The sequence below is a fragment of the Hyperolius riggenbachi genome, chromosome 3, assembly GCF_040937935.1.
Source record: "Hyperolius riggenbachi isolate aHypRig1 chromosome 3, aHypRig1.pri, whole genome shotgun sequence".
In the NCBI taxonomy this organism is placed as follows: domain Eukaryota; kingdom Metazoa; phylum Chordata; class Amphibia; order Anura; family Hyperoliidae; genus Hyperolius; species Hyperolius riggenbachi.
In genome coordinates, this window is record NC_090648.1 from 279,822,310 (window position 1) to 279,836,363 (window position 14,054).

Consider the following 14,054-nt stretch of genomic DNA (forward strand, 5'->3'; position numbering starts at 1 on the left):
CATCCGGATCATTGAAAAGATCCAAACTTCCCATCTCTAGCATGCACTACATTACCACTGGTAAGCACTAAGCTGGGGCTAAAGCTCCTAATCATCAAACTGTCTCTTACTATTACTGTTCAGATGTATCTATTTCCCTACAGCTCATCCGGTGCATTTGCTTTCCCCGGAACACACAGTACAACAAAATACAGCTGCAATAAGCACGTTAACACGCAATAGTATCGCTCAACACTTCTCCAATAAGTCCCTTGAGAAGAGCAGCCATACACCGATCTCGTTTACCATCACCATAACAACTCTGTCTGCCAACACTTCCGTAAACATTTCCTTACTCGCACGATGATTCCCCGCCCACGCCCCGACATCACTTCCGTCACGTGTGCGGTGGCGCCTCTTGCTGAATGTCAGAGCAGTTCAGTTGTACTTCTGTTCTCTATACTTAGTTGCAGACGGAGATGAGTGTAAGTTTGCCCCTCGTGCTGTCTCATTACATGTCGCGTGAAAGTAGCATGCTTTGCAGATCTGACAGCTGCCTTTTGTGTTTTAGGCCGCCGCGCAAAAGTACGTGTACACCCCACTTGACCAGTTAAAGCAGGGGTCGGTGGTTAATGTGTATGGGGCTGTTACGTTCTTCATACCTCCATTTCATAGCAAAGGACCAGGTATGTATTCTAATTCACTGCATTGTATGGCACCTGTTACTGTTTTGCAAATGTGACATAAGCAAATGTGTGACACCCTTTCAGCTTGATATGGTGAGAGGAAACACCTGTTGATCTGCCACCAGATCAACCATCAGAGAGATCCTTCTCCAATGAAATCTGTTCAGAGAGGGATTTATTTCCAGCTCACACACTGCAGATTTCCAGTAGATTGTAGCATGTAATCTATTGGAAATCATCCTAGTGGCACCAGTTGACGGACCATCCCCCTAGAGTATGTACCCCCAGGCTCAGGATGAGTGTTGCATGCTCACCTTTCACGCCAGCGCATATCCTTGCCTCCTGTGTCTGAATTTTTTTTTAAAGAGGACCTCCAGACGAATGTATTAAAACCTGCAGCCTTGCTGTAAGAAAAAGTTATATTTACCTGCAGTGTGATGTTCCACAAAGCCGTCCAGACGACCCCGCATCACTCCACGGTTCTTATCCGTTAGCTGGGCGCATCCTCTAGGTGGCAATAGAACTCCAGCAGAGTTACATCTTTCCCTACTATCCATGGCGGCCTGGAGGGGGAATAGTAATTATCGCCACCTAGAGGATGTGCCCGGCTAACGGATAAGTACCCACTCCACTTCCGGCTCCTCTCACCTTGGAGAAGAAACACCCGGCTATTTACTGCAGGAGTGAGGGGAGGCGGGACCAGGCACTGGAAGTGGAGTGATGTGGGGTCTTTGAGAAGACTTCGCGGGACATCACACTGCAGGTAAATATAACTTTTTTTCTGACAGCAAGGCTGCAGGTTTTTGTACATCAGCCTGGAGGTCCTCTTTAAGTGCATGTAGTGATGTCAGTACATGCATTGGCTTCACATGGTAAGCATTGAACACTTACCCCGAAGTGCGGGAGGGGGAACTGCCTGGTGGTCTGTCAGTCATCAGAAATCACAATCGAGCCCTTGTGACCTAGATCTTCCAGCATGTCCGATTCATCCCTTTGACTGATTTTGAATTGAAACAACAATCAAGTGGGCATGTCACAGCATGGATATCAAGCCATAAAGGGGGGGTTCTTATTTAGGGAATTGCTTGAAGGTTATTGGTTTACTTCCTTGAACTGATTTTAGAAATCTTATGACCATTGAAGCAATCTACTCTTTTAGGGTCTTAACTGCCCTACTTTGTGTTACCATTTTATAAAAAAAATCCAAAATTGACAGTGTCATTAGAGGGTGAGCTGTTGTAACCATTTGTTAACATTTTCTCAATATTTCTTATAAATTAAAACCTGTTACCATTTTTGTGATTCTGATTCGTTTTTGCCTGGGTCTGAGGATTTCTGCTTCAAAAACCGTACTGATGGGATTAGACTGAGAATTCTGCCACTGAATCTGGATTAAATCCTTCTTCAATGTCATTGACATTAGAACCAGGTACCAATGGATGCTGATAGGTGAGTGGCTGGCTGGATGCTGATAAGTGAGTGAATGAGTGCTGGTAAGTGTATTGCTGGATGCTGATGTATGACTGGTAAGAGACAGACAGTAAGGGGAAAATTAAATACACAGGCAAAAAAGGAGTATAGGCTATTTCAGGCACGGGCAAGCTTTGTGCGGCCCAGGCCACATTCTGCGGGCCGCATTCCTAGCTCCCCCCCCCCTCCAGAGTCGCGGACGGGCTATTAGCTGGGTTAAAACTCACCTACTTGCCACTTCCTGGATTGCTTCAAATGACATGCATATCACATGCTGGCAGCCAGCTTGTATTACACTGACTTGTCATGTGACGCCCTGTTACCATGGAGATGTAACGCAGGAACGGGTGAGTCGGTGAGTTTTAACCTCTGGTAATCGACCGCCCACGACTGCAGGGAGGGGGGAAAGATGAATCCGGTTGCCTATCGGCGGGCTGGATGTACAGAGCACCGGCTCACGGGCTGTAGTTTGCCCAGCGCTGGGCTAGATGCATTGACTGCTACGGTGCTGTATCAGCCTCAGGCAGCCAGCAGAAATTTCGCAAATGTCTCTAAGTCCCAGGACCTAAAAATTGCTGCAGGCCCTAATTTTCCGGACCATTCTGCTTAGCAGAACGGATCCGGAAAAAAATGCTGCAGCATTGCGGCAATGGAAAACGGAACGTTTCTTCACACTAGTGAAGAAACGGACCATTCCACGGGTAATGGGGGCATGGGCCGACACAAATATTGTGAGGGGAAGGTGCAGCAAGCGGGTGGGTGAGGGAGGGTTTATACATACCAAATCTTCCGTAGCAGCCGGCGGTAGAGGCTTCCGTCTTCCGCGTCATGTAGTCACATGACGCGCTGTGTAGTCACAGCGGAAGCAGAGGAAGCCTCGACTGCCGTCTGCCTATGAAGATTAGGTATGTATTGCAGAGTGAAAATGGATCCGATCAATCATTGATCAGATTCGTTTTCACTATGTGAACCGTGCCACGGACTGAGCCATCCGGATCCGGGGAAGCAGAGACCGGATCAGCTCACCGGATCCTTTTGGCTCTGAACGCACATGTGAACCGGGCCTAAAGGTAGCCACACATTTATAGATTATTCAGTTCTCAGAAGATTCAATCACTATGATGAAATCAGCCTGAAATGTATGCCCCATGTCACATTTATTATTTTAATCGGTTCTTACTGAAAATAGACCGGATGGTAAATCTGTGTTAAGACAAAAGCATGGGGGATACCCCCCCGGCCCCCCAAGTGTGTCCTTGATCTTGCAACCCCACCAATGACACCCTTGAATTGCTGGAGCTCTGTAAAATAGCACGATCGTGTATCTTATGCCGTGTTTACGTGTATAACTTTGTGCTATGTTGTATAACCATGTGCTTACCTCTTTGTCTGTCACCCCATGTTTATATTGTATGTATCCCTATTTATTGTCCAGCACTGCATAATATGTGCGCACTTTATACTGTAAATATAATAAATGCCCCCTAGAGTTTGCTGCTTGAATTACGGCATTCAGGTTTGTGTAATGGTAGGATTGGCCCTAATAGGAGTGTGGAGAACATCCGATGACAGGGCTTGGGTAGAACATTACTGTTTCAAAGTCCCGTTTCTTGGGCAGAGCATGTAGATCTAGACAAAGGTGGTTGAAAAATGACATGGAAAGGTCACTTTAGTATCATTAAATCACAAAAACACTTTTCATTCACTATTCGTGTGAATTTTATTTTAAAAAGAACATTTCAGGGTGCATTAATGAGCTACTAAGTGAAAAAGGTCAACTGATAAACAAAATGCATGTGGCTCTTAAAAGCAATACTTTCATTACTCCATGCTGCTTTTAAAAATTAAATGGAGTATTTTCTGCAGAGCAAGGTATGCACTTTAAAATAATGGAGCTTATTTTTGAAAAATGAACCATGTCTGGGCTTTTGCTGAAGGTAAATAATAAAGTTTTATTTTTCTTTGTAGAGAAAGCTATGTAATGTATCTGAAAAGTTTCTATGCACTTGAGTTTCCCTTTTGCCCTGTTATATTGTAAGTTTTTTGTTAAACCCATCAGGAAAAAACAATAAATCCCCTGTTTCACCTTTCCGATTTGTTTGTTGCTAGTGGAGGTGAATAGAGGCCTATGCCATTAATTATACAATTTTCATATGTGATGCAGCTGTGCCAGTGGAATTCCCTTTCAAAAAGTCAGTCACATGACTCAGAAATCTGTGCACAAAGCATAGAGCTGCCAGTAGAGTAGGAGGTGTTGTTCCTCTGAACAGAGCCATTACCTGTCCTCTGAATCACAGGAAAGAGTGTGTGGGGCTAACTCTGTAGTTACTGGAAAAGAGTGCCTAGTGCCCTATCCCGGCTCCTCCCAGACAACCCCCAAGGCTGGATTTGCGGCACGGCTACATAGGCCAATGCAAGGCAAGGCATCGGGAGAAGGGGCGACTGGCACTGAGATAGTTAACAAGTGCCAGCTGCTATCTCACAAACCACCCTGGTCCTCAGCCAGCCACCCTGTTTTCTATGTGAATCACGGGTGGCTATGGGCACACATTGCAGAGTGTTGCGAGCGTAGTGCCTCAGAGATTAGCAGCAGCAGCAGACTCTCTCACCTCCCCAGACTTCCAGTGCTGAAACTTCTCTCAACCCCTTCATCAGCCGCATTGGCGTGCCTCTCTCTCTGCAGCCGGCATGGTGTCTCACATGTGAGGTAGCAGGGGGGACCTAAAGCTAGCTACCTACACTAAAGGGGAGGGGCGGCATACAGGTACCGACACTAAGTGGGAGGGGGAGACCTATAGCTAGCTATACTAAAGGGGAGGAGGTATAGCTACTTATGCTAAAAGGGAAGGGGGGCGACATATAGTTACCTACACTGGGGGGTGACATATAGATACCTATACAAAAGACATATAGCTGTCTATACTAAGAGGGGGGGGGGCAGGGGAAGTTATATGGCTACCTATACTTAAGGGGAGGGGGGTAGGTATATAGCTACCTATGCTTAAGAGGAGGTGGAACAGGGGAAGGTATGTGGCAACATATACTGGGGGGAGGCATATGGCTACATATACTAAAGGAGAGCGAGGACAGGGTAAGGTATGTGGCCACATATATTTAAGGGGGGGAGGGGGGACAGGGGAAGGTACTGTATATGACTACCTATAGAAAAGGGGAGGAAGGCATATTACCTATACAAAAGGGGGGAGGCCTCTGACTACCTACACTGAAAAGGGGGGGTTATCTGGCTACCAATACCATGGAGGTCATAAATATATTATTATTTATATAGCGCCGACATCTTCCGCAGCGCTGTACAGAGTACATAGTCTAGTCACTGATTGTCCCTCAGAAGAGCTCACAATCTAATCCCTTCCACAGTCCTATGTCTATGTGTGTAGCATGTAATGGATGTATTGTAGTCTAAGGCCAATTTAGGGGGAAGCCAATTAACTTATCTGTATGTTTTTGGGATGTGGGAGGAAACAGGAGTGCCCGGAGGAAACCCACACAGACACGGGGAGAACATACAAACTCCTTGCAAATGTTGACCTGGCTGGGATTCGAACTGGGGACCCAGCGCTGCAAGGCGAGAACGCTAACCACTACGCCACCGTGCTGCCCAGATTCCACCCCTGCTGCCCAGGACCCTGTTCTTCCTCGTGACTGTGCTCTCGTCTGCGTACAAGCTCAACTGTTTTGGGCATGCACGAGTTCAGCACATGCCCAGTAGCATGAATTCGCTTGTGCACAGTTGCAAAGAGACAAGTAGGAGGGTCGGGCACAGCCTCACACAGATCCCCGTTTCACTTCCTGCCCTTTTCCACCATGATCGCCAAGTCTGACCGTCCCGGCCTTGATAGCGCACATGCACCAGGTTGATGTGCAGGACGTCCAGCATGGCGTGACTTCCCACATTGGGCTCCTTGGTTGTTATCCTGCACCACGTATTGAGACATGGTATGCTTGGGGGAACCTGTTTCAGGACAAGAGACAAGCAGGAGGTTGTGGACACAGCTCACATTGATCCCTGTTTCACCTCCTGCTTTTGTCCAACGCAATCAGGCATGAGGCACAGTGCACAAGTGCCAGGGTCACAGAGAGGCTCAGGGCATGTAGAGCAGGTGAATCTTGCTAGTGGCTGCAGATGGAAGTGACCAGTGTTCTCCCAGGCTCTGTTAGCCGGGTGCTCCACCTGGCTAATTTTGGTTAGCAACCGGCTCTCATTGGCTTGATCCTCTTCCTCCTCCTATGCTTTAAGCAGTGCTGTGCTGGCCTTACCTTCCCCCGGTCATGCCCCACCCGGCTATGTTTCATGCCACTTGGCTGGAAATAATTCCTGGGGAGAACACCGTTGAGTGACAGAGGACTTGCAGCACACTTGCCACTTTTGGATTTGGCACATTCAGACTATGAGACGCAGGGACCTTTTCTCCCCACATTTGGAGGAGAAAGAGTGCATCTTGTAGTCTGAAAAATACGGTACTTAGCTGTTGTTGATTATATAGGATTTATCATTTTTCTAAAAGTAAATTTGGTGATACTTCATTAAAGTACCCTGAAGTGAGAGGGATACAGAGGCTGACATTTATTTCCCTTTAAACGATGATCATTGCATGGCTGTCCTGCTGATCCTCTGACTCTCATACTTTTAGCTATAGACCCTGAACAAGCATGCAGATTGGGTGCTCTGACTCAAGGGTGAGTAGATTAGCTGCATGCTTGTTTCAGGTGTGGGATTCAGACAATACTGCAGCCAAAGTAATCAGCAGGACTGTGGGAGTACATATTAACTGGGTGCCGCCCAGGTCGGCGTGGAGAGAGCCGAATGACGGCTCTCCCTGCTGCCGCTAAACTCCGAGGCGATGTTAAATACTATTCCCCCTCAGAGTTGTCGCAACTCGGTGGGAGATGTAATTTGGGGTCTGGCAGCCGCTGGAGCCCCGAATGACCACTACGCGGGGTGCGCAGCATAACATTGCTGCTATGACGGCACCCATCGCTCAGTGACACGCCGAAATAACCTGCTTCGGGACTGTGGGGCAACTGTGATTGTTTAAAAGGAAATAATATCCTTCTCAGTTCAGGAGTACTTTAGCTATATCAAGCCTGAATACCCCCCTGGGCTACATGTATCGTATGTTTAGAACCTAGGCTTTAAAGTGAAAGTTTACTTTTGTCAAATACAGTCAGTTCCTTCAGGTCAGCTCTATATATTGCTACCGGTAGAATAAATTATGAATGTTCTATAAATGTTCTTACCTTTTTGTGCATACAAAGTATTGCCATTTTATGTTGCTCAGATCAGAACAATCAGATGGGAGTTTCAATATCTGTTGTGAGTCACTGGCGTTGTGCAGGTGTTGAAAGTGAGTAGCAAGGGCTCCTACTCTGTTCAGCTAATTATTAATGTGGGGATATGGAAACAATTTGGTAGTTTATGTTCCAAAGAGAGTAGAGACTCTATAATTACAAAGGAGAAAGGAGTGCCATTTGAGCTTACAGCTGGTCCTTGAATAACAAGTGACACCCATGCCAACCTAGAAATAAAAAACACATATATAAGTAGATAAATACTAGTTCTACTTACATAACACATGTATTGTATTGTCCACGTTATGATTCCTGTACAAAGGAAAAGCATGGAATCCTATTCGACAGTTTCCATCTTGGTTAACTTTGACCTCTGACATCATTTCCTCCGTCACTCTCTTTTTTTTTTTTTTTCTCCTCTTGCTAATTGTTTGTTCGTTACCTACCTCCTCCCAGAGTCTTCAGACACTTTCACTGAGGTCTGTATATTAGGAAGTGCACTGTTGTATGTCATTAGGAGGGAAGAGGAGGAATATATTATACAGTAGGTAAAAAAAAACCCCAGCATGCTACTATTTGGCAAAGGCAATTAAAGGACCAGTGCTCCTAAGGTATGTGATAACTCCAAACCATAACAGCAGAAAAAGTTTTGAATGCAGGATTAGCATATTTATCACTTAATACACATTTAGACCAGTTGCTCTTAAAATTTGATTTTTATGGTGACAATCCCGCTTTAACAGGCCAGAGACCGCTGGTACTCAAGAGGTTAAGAGGAACAATTTGGGATGCATTCACCAGCTTCTAAATGAAAGAGGTCACTGGGGAAACAAAATTCATGTGGCTCCCAAAACCTTCTAAAGCAAGCCGCTTATTGCTCCATTGTGTATTTAAAAATAAAATCGAGCATTTTCTGCAGAACAAAATTTGCACTTTAATACAATGCAACTGATTTCTGAAAAATGAACCAAGATTGAGCCATTGCTGAAGGCAAATAATCAAGTTTGTTTTTCGTATTTGTGAAAGGGAAATAATGTGTCTGAATAGTTTCTATGGACTCGAGACACACTTTTGCTCCATTTGTTGTTTGGTAGGTAAATGCAATGGAAGAAACGTCAGCTTTCATTTACCTACTGCCGCTTGGCAGACTTCCATAGTAGGCCCTGCAAATTCACTACATGAACTGTATTAATGATACTGATCTAACCACTGACCTTAAAGTCAACTATCCCTTGAATGTTATTTAAAGAAGAATGACACAGACCATTTTTATTAGGGAAATATTTTAGCAGAGATCATACTGAAAAGTGGACCACTACAATCCTCACCATAAGACTAATGTACATTTAATGAAAAATTCACTTTCATTAAAAATGTCTGTCCGCTGTGTCCAATCCGTTGTGCCACCTTTATGACCCTCACTTGTCCTAGCCACTGTGTCCAACCCCGTGTCACCTCTCTTGACACTTGCCTACCCACTTCACTCCTTTCCTCTTTGCCACTCTGTCTAATCCTCATGTTACCTCTCCTGTCCCTTGCATACCTACTCCTCACCTATCCATCCAGCCACAACCACATTCTCCAGTCCCTGTGTCACCTCTGGATGCTCACCTACCTACTCCTCATCTTTCCTACCTGCCTCTGTGTCCAACATTTTCCTCAACCTCGCCTACCTATTCCTGATCTATAAACACAGCCACTTTGTCACCACTCCTGACTTTTGCCTACTAGCTACTTCCCTTTCCCAACAGCCACTCTGTCTTACTTCATATTTCACCTCTCCTGACTCTCTCCCACTTTTCCTCATTTTTCCATCCATTATGTCCACCCCCCATGTCACTTCTGACACTCGTGCACCTACTTCTCACCTGTTCACCCTGTCCAATCATGAAACCTCTCCTAACGCTCACCTATCCATGCCTCACTTATGCTCTTATTCAATGCGCTGAACTTCTATGTTGCCACATCTGACCCTTACTTATCTATGCCTCACTATTGCTTTTGAATACTCATGTCCGAACACTGTCACCTCTCCTAACCCTAAACTCTCTAGTCCTCCTTTTATACTCTCTCTCAGCCACACTGCCTACTCTCCTTCTTGCCTGTTCTGTTAAACAGCAGCACTGTAGAAGAGATACCACTGATCTGTACTGTAGCATCCCACTGTCTCCATACCAGACCATGCGCTTCCCAGTCTCCAGCTATACTATAAACCTACTGTCTCCAACCAGGCTACCTAACTGTTATCTATACCTTCATCTTGCTTTTTTCACTGGCCTTCTCACCTGTTCAAAAGCATCTTTTAATTACTCTCGTTTTAATTATTTTAACACTATACACCGTGTCTACCCCCACACTGGACTACACCTCACTCAGTGCAGATATTACCGATGCTGTCAGTAATATATTGTGCCCGTTGCAATAATAAACATATCCCAAATAAACACATAGCCATGTAGCTTGCCCTGCCCTTAAAGCAAATCTAAAGTTAATTAAAAAACAAACTATATACTTACCACAGTAAAGGTAGGCCTCTAGATGCTCCAGGTGCTTCACCAATCTTCGTCGACCCCTCTGCTGCTTGTTATGATCCACCAACTCCTGTATAGTAGCACAAAGCCGCTCGTACACTAGCAGCTCCATGCTACTGCACAGGCTGTACTTTGCACTTATGTAGTGTGCCCATGCTTGTATATAGAGGGGGTGCAGCTTCAAGCACCATATTCAACAATATTGGTGAATATTTTCCAAGGGTTCCAGCATAGGAACAGAGAGGCGACTATCCAGAGGCTTCCCTCTACTGTGATAAGTATCTAACTTTTTTTCGCTTCAAGTATGCTTCAAGCAACCTGGCGCCACGTAAGGGAAGTATTTGTAGGTATATCAGACTCTGTTATGTTTCACCAAGTCTCTGCTTAAAGCTCACCTAAAATGAAAAGGATATGGAGGCTGCCATATTTATTTTCTTTGAAACAATGCAGATTGCCTGACTGTCCTGCTGATCCTCTGCCTCTAACACTTTTACACTGAACAAGCATGCGTATCAGATGTTTGACTGGATTTGCTACATTCTTGTTTCAGGTGTGTGATTCAGACACTGCTGCAGCCAAACAGATCATCAGGGTTGCCAGGTAACTGGCATTCTTTAATAGGAAATAAATATAGCACCCTCAATATCCCTCTCACTTCAGGTGTCCTTAAAGGAAAGTTTGTTTCTTTAATAGTTGTTTTGCCACCTAACTAATGTATTCTTGTATTTCTGTGTATCAGTCTGAGCATTTGGTACCTTAAGAAGTATTAAAACAAGCTTTCCAAAGCTTCAGCATTTTTGCAAAATGCCCATTTCCTTAAAGTGCACTAAACGATTGTAAAGAGGCATCCTGGTGGTTTAAAAAAGTGTTTAAAAAATTAATAAAGGATTGAGGTACCTTACCTCAATGACGACAAATCTTTGTAAAAAACAAAGCCTGTGCTACAAAGCTTTTTTTTTTTACAAAGATTTGTCGTCATTGATGTAAGCTACCTCAGTCCTTTGTTAGTTTTAAACTGTTTTTAAACGCTTTTATAAACCACCAGGGCGCCTCTTTACAATCGTCTAGTGCATCCTATACCCCCACACGTCACCCATTTGAGGGGTGGAGACAGACCACACGTGGTGCACACCACGGTGGACATCTGTCCCCTTTGTTTTCCGAAGGACAGCAACCGCATGCAGGTCCCTAGTGACCTCCCCGAGTGGAGACGGGTTCATTGTCTCCACCTGCTTTCTACGGTCGGTTGCCCCTCTGCAACCCACCTTTGTGAGTATATTCTTACTTTTTACATTTGCCCAATTACCTTGATGTCTCTCCCGCAAACCCCCCCCCCCCCCCCCCCCCCGCCCTCCCTATCTGACGGCGCGTCACTCTAAACACATGCCGGAGGAAACAGCTTCCGGCTTTGTGGCATGGAGCGCATTTGCGCTCCAGTGACGCGCACTCGGACGTCTCCGCGTCTTCACGCGGAGCGGTCACATGGGAGTACGCGGGGGGCGTGGCTGAGGGTTTGGGAGGAGTACGGCCAGTACAAGAACGCCGCTATGGCGTCTTAGGAACACGCTTTTTGCTGTCTGCCTTTGAGAATGCCGTCAGAAGACGGCGAAACATGTCAGGCTGTCTGACAGCTTAGCAAACGCCGCCTATTGCCGCTTGGGACCCTCATCTTCCATCAGGATGTTCCTGGCCATTAAGCTGGACTGGTAACTACATCCTTTGCACTCATGAATCCCTGAATGGGGGCAGGTTTGATTTTGCATTGGAACTTTATGCCATCCGTAAAGAAATTTTTCCATCATTGCTCTAGTGTTTCGGGGCGACTGATGAACGTTGTTGCTGACGGATTCCCAGCTTGGGAGCTTTGCTGGCACTATACTGTCTCTCCTGTCATACTCAGCATTGCTATGTGCTACAGTGTTGGGCTTCATAACAGCTTTATGCCACGCCATGCACATTACACTATCATCTGCTTGCAAGCTCGTCTTTTAACAACATGACAGACTGCCTGCTTTATTAACCCTCCCTGCTTATTGGTTGTCCCTGCGAGTGGGGGGCACAGCCTTGTGGTTTCCTACCAGCATCGTTCACCTTGCATTTGTTCCAGTGTCATCTCTGCTCCTCTAGCCCCATTGAGTGGGGGCTGCTATTGTATTGAACTGTATGAATATAGCTTTTCAACCAAAAAATACAGAGGATGTTTTTACAACAATTGTTTCTTACATGCCTGCCTACAACCAGCTTGATGTCCATTACATGAGGACTCCCTTCTATTTTTTCCTGTTTTTTTGGGGGACTGCAGCCCCATTTTTTTCTAGGGATCTGGGGTGTCCAGCGGCAACATTTGGCTAATTTGCAATATATATTACTGTTTTTTAAATTCATATTTATGTTATGCACCTAGTCTTGTTTTTTTGTATAAAATGTACTATTAAAAGTATTTATTGATTTTCATGCACCCAAGAGCCAATTCTCTCCGTTGTTGCTTTATATTCATTAATATTGGCAGGATGCATGAAAAGCTTTTTGTATCTCAGTGAACATTATTATCTATTTTTTGCTCCTATTCAACTTCAGAGTTCCTTTTTGAGTCATTTATTCAGTATATTTTTGAGGCATTTAGCCTCTGGAAGTCTGAGTTGAGGGACTTTATCAGAGTGTATGTTGATACAGCCGTTACTAACTTTTTTGGGCCATGTTACAGTGGGAGGAAATTATACAGCAGGTGGGGGTAGAGTGTGCAAGAGACAGGGGGTCACGAAATGCTGAGCAGCTGATTAATTCCAGTTTTAGAAAGCTGGTAAAATTGTACGAACAAAAAAGTAGAGCATGGTGGAACATTAAATTTAATGAGAATTATCTGCGTGAGGGGAAAGCTCCACTATGGCTCCGCATTCAAATATTCCCTTTCAAAAAACCATTAACAGATACCGTATTTTTCGGACCATAAGACGCACTTTTTCTCCCCCTAAAGTGGGGAGAAAAAGTAAGTGCGTCTTATGGGCCGGATATAACATGGGGAGGGTCAGGAGTGCCCAGCTTTACCATGAAAATATAGGTGCCTTTACAAGCACACAGTGCTGAACCTGGAGCGGGCATTGTAGGGGGCATAATTACCTAACTACATGAAAGTAAAGGGCATCTGCGGGGATTCAGCGCATCCCTGCGCTATGAGGAAGAGCCAGTAATTTAAAATGCTTTAATTTGACTGGCCTGATGGTCTCTGAGGCAGGATGATGGCTCTGTCATTGGGCCAATCACTGTACAGTCACTGCACAGTGATTGGCCCAATGACAGAGCCATGGTCCCGCCTCCGAGACTATCGGGTCCAGTAAAATAAAAGCATTTTAAAATTACCAGCTCTTCCTCATAGCGCGCACCTTGCAGATGTGCTGAATATGTCACTACGTACATGCACTTCCCACTGAGAGACGAGGCAGGGAAACGTGCAAAGGCTGCGAGCAGAGCACACAGGATTTATGGCAACAGACGCTGAGTGATCCAGAGCCGTCTCAGCTGAAGAGTGTCTGCTGCTTTGCAGGGAGACTGGATCATAACGTCAGCCTCTCGTTCTCTCTCTCTGGCTGGTCAAAAGTATCAGAGGGCTGTTTGAAGCAGCCGAGGGCTTCAGGTCACTCACCCCTGTCACGCTACTTGCCTGCTTTATGTCTGGTCACGCTTCACTTCCTTTCCTCCGATGTATATACAGAAGCACGTGACATCACTGACGCTGATTCCTAATAGCAGAACAGTGACGCTGCTTCTTTATATACATCAGAGTGCAGGGGAGTAGAGCGTGACCAGACATAAAGCAGAAACGAGCAGTGGGACAGGGGTGAGTGACCTGCAGCCGCTCTGAAGCTTGTGTCCCTGCCATAGAGAACGAGAGGGTTACGTTATGATCCAGGATCCTTGCAAAGTGACAGACACAAAATGCAGCTGGGTCAGCTCTGGATCTGCTCTCTGCTCACAGCCTTTGGGCAGTGTTACATTTCCCTGCTTCCTCTCTCAATCTTGCAGGGGAATAGGATTCAGACCACAGAACTACTGTAAGAGCCTGCTGCACATGCTCTATACG

General features: G+C 45.5%; 1 protein-coding gene across 2 annotated transcripts in view; it reads left to right on the plus strand.

Moving 5' to 3' along the window:
- Positions 1-375: 375 nt before the first annotated feature.
- POT1 (protection of telomeres 1) overlaps positions 376-14,054 on the plus strand; it is a 151,458-nt gene continuing 137,779 nt past the window's right edge. For both annotated transcript variants that reach the window (XM_068276369.1, XM_068276370.1), the window contains exons 1-2: positions 376-464; positions 551-665. In XM_068276369.1, the coding sequence (XP_068132470.1) occupies positions 459-464; positions 551-665 (121 nt within the window). In that variant the 5' untranslated portion in view covers positions 376-458. The remainder of the gene's footprint in view (positions 465-550; positions 666-14,054) is intronic.